This window comes from Pavona decussata, unplaced genomic scaffold (assembly GCF_977016875.1).
Source record: "Pavona decussata unplaced genomic scaffold, jaPavDecu1.1 SCAFFOLD_13, whole genome shotgun sequence".
Lineage (NCBI taxonomy): Eukaryota > Metazoa > Cnidaria > Anthozoa > Scleractinia > Agariciidae > Pavona > Pavona decussata.
The window spans coordinates 2,519,244-2,529,902 of record NW_028145436.1 but is presented as its reverse complement, the minus strand read 5'-3'; the positions used below and the strand labels follow the sequence as shown (position 1 = coordinate 2,529,902).

The 10,659-nt window shown below is 37.3% G+C and overlaps 1 protein-coding gene across 1 annotated transcript; it reads right to left on the bottom strand.

Moving 5' to 3' along the window:
• LOC146487870 (TNF receptor-associated factor 4-like) lies at positions 1–8,366 on the bottom strand. The gene is made up of 7 exons (XM_085128293.1): positions 8,149–8,366; positions 6,314–6,377; positions 5,583–5,684; positions 4,562–4,726; positions 2,680–2,754; positions 2,363–2,440; positions 1–745 (listed from the first exon to the last, which is right to left on the bottom strand). The coding sequence occupies exons 1-7, from the start codon at positions 8,319–8,321 to the stop codon at positions 41–43; spliced, it is 1,362 nt and encodes a 453-aa protein (XP_084984419.1). The 5' UTR covers positions 8,322–8,366; the 3' UTR covers positions 1–40.
• Positions 8,367–10,659: the final 2,293 nt, after the last annotated feature.

Here is a 10,659-nt window from a genome sequence, read left to right as displayed (position 1 = left end):
ACGCTAAAAATGCGAGACTCTAGTTTTATTTGTATTGGAGTTACATCCGTTTAGGCGGATCAACTCTAGCCTGAATGAAGATAGTGTCATCCACAAGGTAGCACCTTTCCTTCAGTTCAGTGTGCGATACAAATTCATGAAAACCCCAACCTGTATTTTCATAGGTTACAGGCCTCGCAAAGTTCTTCTTAGTAGGGTCTGCTGTAAAAGACATAACAATGTTCTCCCTATAATTTGGAGTTTCCTGTTGATCAATCAATGTAAGAGTTACTTTTTTATGAAAAGGCCAGGGTAATATAGCGTCGTTTTCCCCTTTCATTGTATGGAAGTATACTGAGAGGCGAGTATTTTTTCCTGAGCCTTTGCCATTTGGAGCCAATTCTAATCTAAATTTATAGTTCTTATAGTAGAACGGAGAGCTAAATATTGTAGTTTTCTCTCGGCTTCGGGCCTGTCTCAAGACTTCACTGAAGCCGCTGATCTTCCATGTGTATTTTTCCGGGCTTTGCATAAGTTGATTTTGAAGGGCATTTATCCTCTCCTCGAGTTTTCTAGTGGTCTCCTCAATCTTATTTTGAGTTGAATGGAACTCCAACAGTGTGTTCCTTAACTGTTCTTTTGTATCTCCTAATTCCCCTTGCGTCTTATTCAGCTGAACTTGTGTGTCACTCAACTTGACACAGGCCAAGTCAAAATGAACTGTCAGGGCGGATTGAAGATGTGATTCTATTTCACTTCGCTGAACCTGTAAGGAGAATTGTTAATCGTTATTATGCTGAATAACCCTAATAACTAACTCTTAATGCGCCAATACCATGTAATACAAAACAAACTGCCCTTGTACACCATGATGAAAACGTTTCCTTACAGATATTGCTTATTCATTAAAATAAAGCCGTGCAGATTTGGTATCCTGTTTCTTGTTGGAACCCTAGTGTCGTCCCAACGATACCAACAACAATAACCTACTTTTGAAAGAAATTAACAAACACGAAGAAAACTACGAAAAAATGGTTACCTGACGAGACTGGCTTCGTTCAAAATGGACTAAAAGATCAATTGCTATAGTAGTAAGACAAACAATATCACTTTCTTTGGCACGGCAGTTTTAAAAGCTCCCTTCCAAGTGCAAGTAACAAGTTTCGGTGATTCGTCCAGTGACACGGCTTTAGCATGAGGAAATTGATTTACAAGGTGTGATTGGATCTTTTTACTAGTAAAGGGTTAACAAGCTATCGGTCAACAGGGCATACTCTCAAACTTTTGAATAAGGAGACTTTTCAAGGGAAACTGAACTTAGCAATTTTTAGTACACACAAGAATACAAATCTTGTTAATGAAAACTTCCTCGTATACAAACAGCCTAAGTTGGTTCAAAGGCGACACAGACGAGCGTTTCATTGTACGATTTTGTTTCTTGGGAGCTCCCCGCGAGCTTTAAATACAGTCGAACCTGTATATAACGGCCCTGTATTAAGCGGCCACCCTCTATTAAGCGGCCACTTTTTAAAGTCCCGATTGTCTGCTCATACAAACGCTGTATTTGTTACCTGTATTAGGCGGCCACCTCTATTAAGCGGCCGCGGCCACCCTGTAGCAGTCCTATGTTTGTCTTTCTTTGTTATTTTTACCTGTATTAAGCGGCCACCCTTGAATGGAAACTAAGCCATATGTTATTTTATGCGGTATTTTATTGTGTTTAAAATGCGATCCAGTGTCACTATAAAGAAACAACATGTACAAAGCTACTGCAAGCTGATACTCGGCCGTTTAATATAGTTAACGCTTTTCATAAGTCCGCAATGTGCTGAAGTACAGTACCATATCACGAACGCTAAAAAACAGTTTGTTTTGAATATGCTTCACTCTTTAGCAAGAAATTCCTCTTTAATTAACTTGTTCTTCCGCCATGTGACATTGAACATTGAGCGTAACAACTATGAAATGACGGAATGAGATATTTTGTTGTGAACTGTAAGTCATAGAAATAGAGCACTGTATACCGTAGGAGAGTAGAGGACAATTTATTGTAACGTACTTTTACACAATGTTACGGATTTTATATACCGTTAAGTCGCAAGTTGGCAATGAACTTTGTTTAAAGTATTGATCACTTGAAAGAGTGTTGATTGTCCTATTGTTTCCTTGCATGAAGTGTTTTTGTATGATACGCCATTAAAATTGACATTAGACCACGCCCAGTGAGTATTTTTAGTGATCCTGTATTAAGCGACCACCTGTATTAAGCGGCCAGTTACTCAAGTCCCGAGGGTGGCCGTTATATACAGGTTCGACTGTAACAAGAGTCCTAAGTAGTGGGATACCACAGAACGAGTCTTTGAAAACGGTGAGTCTACAATACCTTGGTTGTACAGCCCATCTCAGCATATGGACACAAAATCATAGTCAGTGGACAATCTCTGTCGATGTGGGATGAAATCTGTAAAAAAGTGAGCAAACGTTGTGGAAGTTAGTTAATTTATTTCTTAATTTCGGTTTTTGGATTGCTAGCTAAACAAAGACAGAGAGAAGGACGGACGGACGGATTGATGGATGGATGAATGGATAGACAGGTAGAACCCCTTTACTTCTAAACACGATTGTAATAACGCTTATGTGGTCGTGTTTTAAGGCAAATTGAAGTAAAATTTAATGAAAGATCACAAGCGCAGAACTTACTTCTTCTCTTGGGATGACTGCTCCACAGTTCTCGGGACAGTTTAGTGGCAATCTTTTACATTCACCTTGATGGACCTTTACAAAAGTAACGCAAGGCATTCATTAAGAATTTCCTCTTGGTGGAATCGAAGAGGAGCAAAATAAGTTGGTTGTTCAGCAAATGAATGCAAATGAATGAGAATGACAAAGTTAGATTTTTGTTTCGTGTTATTTCTGATTTTTATTGTTTTCATCTAGTTTATTATTATTATTATTATTATTATTATTATTATTATTATTAATCTACTGCCAGCGTGAGAGTGAGAAGAAGAGAATGTATGCCAGCAGGGTGCTAGAAGTTGAACAAGGTTCCTTCACTCCACTGGTATTTACTACCACCGGAGGAATGGCAGGTGAATGCGTGAGATATCACAGTAGACTGGCTGAACTTTTATCAACCAAAAAGGGAGAGGATTACAGTACTACAATGTCATGGATTCGCGCCAAAGTCTCATTCGCCCTCCTGAGGTCTGCGCTGCTATGCTTGAGAGGCTCACGTTGTACGCGAAGAGCACCGCTGAACGTTACAGATACCGACTTTGAAATCGATAAGCAACTAGCGAGATTTTAGGATTAAAACGTTTAACATTCTTCACATTTAGGATTAATAGGGGTTTTCGAATTTCACATTTTAGTGTATAATATATATCAGAAGCAAATATTTCCTTTGTTTTTCAACGCAAATTGAATATATATTTTTTCTTTTTATAAATATTTTAAAGCTTCACGTTGAACATGTTTATCCTTATATCACAAGAATTTGAATACGAGAATGTTATATTTGCTGAAAATGTACATAATTTTTAGGAGTGCATAGGGTCGCGTTAAGAGTTGGTCAAACCGCCGACCGGTTAGCTCAGTTGGTAGAGTGCCGGACTACCGTGCGGGAGGTCGCGGACTCAAACCCCGGCCGGACCACCACTCAGGGTCTTTAAATAACTGAGGAGAAAGTGCTGCCTTTGCTCTGACATCTGCAAATGGTTAGACTTTCTAGTCTTCTCGGATAAGGACGATAAACCGTAGGCTCCGTCTCACAAACCTTGTTTGTAAATAACTCTGTGGGACGTTAAAAGAACCCACTCACTGTTCGCAAAGAGTAGGGGACGTAGTTCCCGGTGTTGTGGTCTGGTCTTTGTGCGTATATTCCGTATATCCCGGGTCCGCAGTAATTGGCTTTAGCTGTTGCGGTATCCCTGTCCATATTGGACAAAGCTAAATAAATAAATAATTATAAATAGGTTTCAATAGTTCTTTTTTCAACTTTTAACTTGTAAATAACAATTTGCTTGGAATATGTTAATAAAGAGATTATTATTATTATTATTATTATTATTATTATTATTGTTGTTGTTGTTATTATTATTATTATTATTATTATATATTTTTTAAAAAATAACAACAGAGCTATTTTCAAGCACAATTTTCTTTTAAAAATAATAATAAATTAAAAAAAAAAAGTCATTCATATGACCAATCATACATTATTATTATTATTATGGCAGTAAAAACTTCTGGATGCCCAGATTACCTAAACAATGATTGGGCGGCCAGCCGTAGCCAACATTAGCCAATGTACATTATTATCATCATTATTATTATTATCATTATTATTATAATTATTGTTATTATTATTATTATTATTATTATTATTATTATTATTATTATTATTATTATTTTCTTTTTCGTTTGTTTTCCTCGTTTGCTAAAGGCACCTAACCAAGGACTCAAGCAGGACGTCTAAAACACTGATCCGGAGACGCAAGATGACCGGCAACTTCAGCTACTCGCTAATTTTCTGGTCCATAAATGTATTCAAAACTTCTCAGCAGACGAAGGTTCTTACCTTTGCATTACACACTGCATGTGGCGTAGTGCAGTATCTGCAGCGGAGAATCCTCCATTCACACGTGATGCTCACGTGTTCTTGCATTTCGCCCCTTATTACATTCACGTGACAATTTTCGTTCGTGCAAGAAACAACCTTGAGGGGGCAGGATTCTAAATGCTCCTATTTTGTTTAAAAAAAGTGGAAAATAACATTTAAATACTTTTACAATTATCGTGCTCTTATAAACAGTCAGAACAAAAACAATCATGTTTTAAACTGTTTTCGCAACTGTTTATGTTCTCTAAGTACTTTTCAGTATTGAACCAAACAAGGGAGATTACGCTGATAACAACCTTTCGGGAATAAAGGACTTTTGGAACAACCAACATGTCCTATAAGCGTTTTAATTCTTCACCGGATGAGTAGGACTACTCCTCAGGTTCAGGTCTAAATATGGCAGTATAATACAAGGGATCGTTATCGTTAATCATTAACTGCGCAATAGACTAGTGTGCTGCTAGGGGCGATCTTCTTATTTCTCTTTTACAGTCAACTCTCGCCTTCTGGACACCTCGCTATTACGGACACCCCGATAATACGGACAGCAGCGAAATACCCGGCAAAAATAGAGTTCAAACGTTTCACTCAAATAAATTCACACTATTACGGACTCACGCTGTTAAGGACACTAACTCGCGGTCCCGAGGGTGTTCGCAATTAAGGGAGTTGACTGTAGTTAGCAGTCGCCTTGTATTCGCTGTTAGGTTTTATTTTACCCATATTTTAGTCCCACCCACGGGCCACATCAAGAAGATGGGGGAGGGTACAACTTAAACTCTCCTCCCGCTTAATTGATCCGGCCTTGTTGGTTCTTATTGTTTCCAGTAAACCATGATTTGTATAATTATTTTCAATAGAGTGTTATCCTTGTATATACACTTTTTGTTATTTAAAGAAAAGGACTTTGATCAAGGATGAGTTATGATCCGATTTTCACTATTTTCACGAAAATAATTCTTGAAATAGAGTATCTTACATCTGTTGACCTCAGTTCACCAGTCCACTGACATCCTTCACTTGGACACTTGATAAGAAAGGAAAGAATCTTTCGATTTGTTGCTTTGTCAGGGAACATGTCCTACAAGAAACAATATTATAAATGCCTCTAAATCCAGTTGCAAATTCAGTTTAGAGAAACTGGAAAGTTAGGTTTAAAAGATAATATTTTAGTCAGTAGGGAAACCAAATGTAAGTGGAGGAGTTTATTTTTCGGACTAACCAATTCTTCCTTAAATAATCTTACATAAAAGAAAGTGACGAACTGAGAAAACAATAGAAGCATTATACATGCTCATAAATCTCGGGGTTGGGCGGAGAAATTTTGGTAACAAGAAAGCCTCCTTGAAACGCACTATTGCCTCACCAATAATTAACTTGAGAGAGACACAGGGGTCCTGATTTTTGAGGCACACCAACTCCTCCAGGAAAAAAATGTCAGTCCTTGGAGAAAGTCCTGTGGTACTGCTGCCAAAACCGCGAATTTCCATTTCATTTCATATTTTGATCCAAAGCAAACCATCATTTATTTCCCCATTATTTCGAATTAATTGATACAAGACGTAGTCATAGATTAAACATACAATAGCTTGGGCAGAAGCTCTCGGAAAACCCTAAGGAGAGCCCTTGATGAAGCTTACAATTGTAAAGGTTTTCAACATGACTGTGATATATATTACTAATATATATATACTATTTTAGTTCTCTTACCCTTTCTCGAGTCAGGTTGTTTCGATCCACTGGACAGCTTAATGGCTTGTTATCACGCTCCAGCCTGTATAAAAATAATTCAACAAAATTATATTAAAAAAGACGACCTGTATTTGTTAAAAGTTTTCGGTTGCCAGGCTGCAACCCGTGATAATAAAAATACCGACCACGGTAGGCCTTTACATATTCACTTGCAGCCTTGCTCCTGCTTTGAGTTTTATAGACAGGTTTGTATATTTCAGAAGTACTTTAAAAAGCCAAATATAATAATATATAATAAAATAATAAAATTTTCACATTTGTAGCTAAGGAAGTGTGTCCATGTAATTCCAAACGCATACATAAAATGACCTCAACAAACATTGTTCCAAGTCCTTTAATGAAGACTACTGAGCTCGTTTTTGAACTTTTTATAAACTACTTTCTCAGTGTGTTTGCACGTAAACGAGCTTATAAACAGAGGTCCAGCATGTAAATTACAAGAGTCAAAGATTTATTAAATTGGCTCAAGAGAAACTGAGTTCCTTTGTGAAGAATATTGTAAAGAACGCTCATTGATTCATTGTAATCTAACAACTTAATCATGTTGTTCCGGTTTGATCAAAGAAACAATTACGCCTTTTTGTGGTCGCTATCAAAGGAGCACGTAATCATCTAGTTATTCAGTAGTCTCTGTACTCTCCCCACAAACACAAGTTACAAGTTAAGTTACAAGTCTAGCCACAAGTTTCCAAGTAGTTCTTCTTTGGAGACAAGAAAAGGACTGATATGTAAGTGTTCAACCTCTCTTTTATTGTTGGTTTGATTCTTAAGTTTTCGCTTTGATTTCGCCTAAATAGTCAGTAACTTAGCCATCAGCGGGGCTGCTCCAATAGCCTAATTCTCAATAAGTTTGTTTGCAAGTTTTGAGTTTTGTACAAGTCACGCACGTGGTCACCATTTGCTTAGCTATATTACTCGCAAAATAGTTTTTCTCTTAGCTTATATTTTATATGTTAATCAAATTTCAGTTTACGGCTCAACAACGATTATTGCAATTGATGTCAAAGGAATAAATCAAGTAAACTTATTCTACATCAGGCTGCTTTATTCGCCAAGCTCGTAAAATAGTCTTCAGTTATCTTCATCACCGGCTCACGACACCTCCTGAAAATTCTGAGAGTCGCTCGCCGCGACAAATATGCCTTCAAACTGTCCTATTCATCAGCCTATTCATGACGCAGAAACAAAATACTGACTCGTTTTGATGTCAGCCTGAATTAAGACAATTGTTAGGCGTCTTCCACTTTATGATCGTAGTTTTAAATAACCATCAGTAGTAACGAACACGACTGGATACCGGAATGGAACAGTTGCACAAGCAGATGGGCGTTAAGTAATTCTGAGGTCTCAGACAAATACCAAGTTTCTGCACTACTGATTTCACTGATCTATGGATGATAATGCGAATGAGCGCTTCTTGGACGTTGAGTCCGTTAAATTGTAATGGTCTTTGTGACTCAGTGCTGATCAAATTTACACTGCGTTTTTAGACTGGAACGGAAAAACTAGTTTAATTGTGGCTTTGTAATGGCTAATACATAGGAACCGTTCGCTAATGTCTTCAGTCAGTTGCTTGAATACTCATTTACCGGTTCAGTGTATGATTATACTTCACGGCTGTATTAAAACTGTTCCTCGGTCTGAAATGGAGTCCAGAAGAAAGTTTTGTTTAGTAGTTTAGCCTTATAAATCTCCCTTCAACTACACCTGCGATTTCTCCGCGCGATAACACTAAATATTAAAGCTTTAATTTAAGCCCAGGCCATGAAGTAAACTTATCAAGGACCGCTAACCTTAAAAAGTGCCCTTCAAGACACTTTCTGCAAAATCGATGGCCACATTCTTCAGTTTGGACTGTATCTTTCAGTGGCAAATGACAGATTGGACATTGCAAATCTTCATCCACTGTACTCACAAACTCTTCATTGTATCCACCAAACGATGGATATCCCTCAGCTTCCGCCATATTTTTCACCTGACTCGAGCGTCGCAAGCGAGTTGAGTGTGTTAATAAAAACACTTTCACTTCGGGTCAGTCGTGAATGACCTGGGATTTTTCCTTTGTCAATAAACTGTCAAGAATATCATTTCAATATCACGCATAACCGTGACAGTGATTGATCACTCTTTCGAAAACAAATTAAAAAAAAGAAAATAAGAAAGAAGAACTTTAGAATGTCAGACTAATTTCAGATCAATTTGAGCGCCAGCTTGTTTCCCAAACAGCGTCAGGTAATTCAGCAAACGGTGTTTGAACGAGTTCTTTTGTGTTTGAAAATTCTTTTTTTTTTTATAGTAGTTTGCCTCAGGACATTTGGTCTATAAACCAACCTACATCTCCACTACAAGAGATCCGGAAACTAAAAGTATTCAGAACAGTTTATATGTGTATCATGTGGTTCTTTGCATTCTGTCAAAAGTGTAGTCTAAAGTTTCGTAATAAAGTCTATGATTGTAGTTCTCTAGCGCATGCTTGTACCGTAGAGTCACGTCAATGTGCTTTAATAAGCTTTATTCATCCATCTTAAAAAAAAAAACCAAATATACAATGGATTTACATAATTGGATCTAAAATTAAAAAGACACAATCATAAACGAAGGAGCCTTGCGGCCCTTGCTGTCTTGTTGCTGTCAGTAGCGTCCAAAAATTGTTTCATGGGTCTTTCACGTTTAAGCTCCTGAAGATCACTGAAACATCATTTGGCTTTCCTGAATTTATGTTCTTCTGAATGATACCTAATAACTAATCTGGTTGTTATCGGCTGGCATAGATAAACTCGAAATACTAGCCGAGAAGAGTTTAAATATATTACAGAATAGCTCAACATCCTGAAAAAGAGAATATCTTGCGTCGTTCACAAGCAAATAAGTCGTTTGTCATTTGTTTGTGGTAGAAGGCGTCGTAGAAGATTCTAACATTTTACCAGCCGGTGGTCGCATATAGTTTTTCACTCGGGATCCCCGTAGCAATGCCAGGGGGACGAAAAACGAGTTCCCGCGTAACTAATTTTTTAAAAAACTCATATTGTGGGGGAACAAAAACAGAAATAAAAATGAATAATCTAACCTGGTCAACAATCTATAAAAATGCATTGTATTTCTTTTCGTGCACAGCTGCAGCTAATATCACTGACTTTGACTGTGCAGTATTCAAATACTCCCTTTCACTGTTAGCTTTATATTAGAGGGTCACCTCGTTCAGCCTCTCTTAATCCGCGAGTTGTGGAAAAACTAGTAAGACAAAAACAACTGAAAAAAATTTAACACACAGACATAGTATAACTGAAAGCGGGCTACCTGTGGAACAAGGGCTTATTTTTTCAAGCACCTGAATGGACTAAGATGGCGATGATTTTACAAGGTAAGCGATATAACACGCCTTGTTATTTTCTGCCGGTGGGGAACCCCTATCATGAAGTAATCGGGTTGCGTTTAGGAAATGTTTAGAGGAACCCCCTAATTTTGTTTTTGTTTTCTCGTTTGCTTGTATGTTATAATATCATTACGTGACATTAAGATTTCTTGTTATCAATCTTAACTCAAATTCAACTCCACTTGTAACTCGATAACTAGCCGATCTCATAAATAAATGACACAGCGAAGTAACTTTAAAACATTAAATGGTGAGCTTGCTAGTGTCCCAGATCTTTGTTGTCCCTTCTGATGTAACTCTTTCCCCTCCAATACAGTTTGCCATTCACAGGCCATATTTCTATGTGTGTTTCTGTTGTTGACTGAACTCGGAAATTTTAATATAGGACAAGTTAGGAAGAAGATTAAAGGGTCAGATTAGACAGGCTGAAATTTTGGATACAGAAGGCGTAAAAAAGAAAAACAAAGTCCTCAGTTTGCAAACTTAGTTGTTAACATTCTTGCGCTCGTTGCTATCTACAACATAGGTTGTTCTACTAAATGTAAAAAGACGAAAGAACAGAATAATAATAACTGAAAGAGTCTGATATTCTCCATTATCTTTCTTTCACGAGATTCAATACTAGACCGACTAGAAAAGCTTCTATGTCTCCATAAGGACATATCCACTTGAAAGTCCAATAACATGGGCCTCTAATATTCTCGGCGTACTCAATCGATAAAAATCGATATCAATCAAGTGATTTTTACCGATTGATAACAGAAATCGGTGACAATCGATAAATTAATTTGGTGTGCCAAATCGATATTTTTCATGATTTTATTGATTTAAACGGAAGTCCAACACTGTTGTTACAGATGTATTTGGCATGAATTAAATAATGCAGCTGGGAATACAGGGATAATTGAACAATGAAGTATTTTGCCACTTA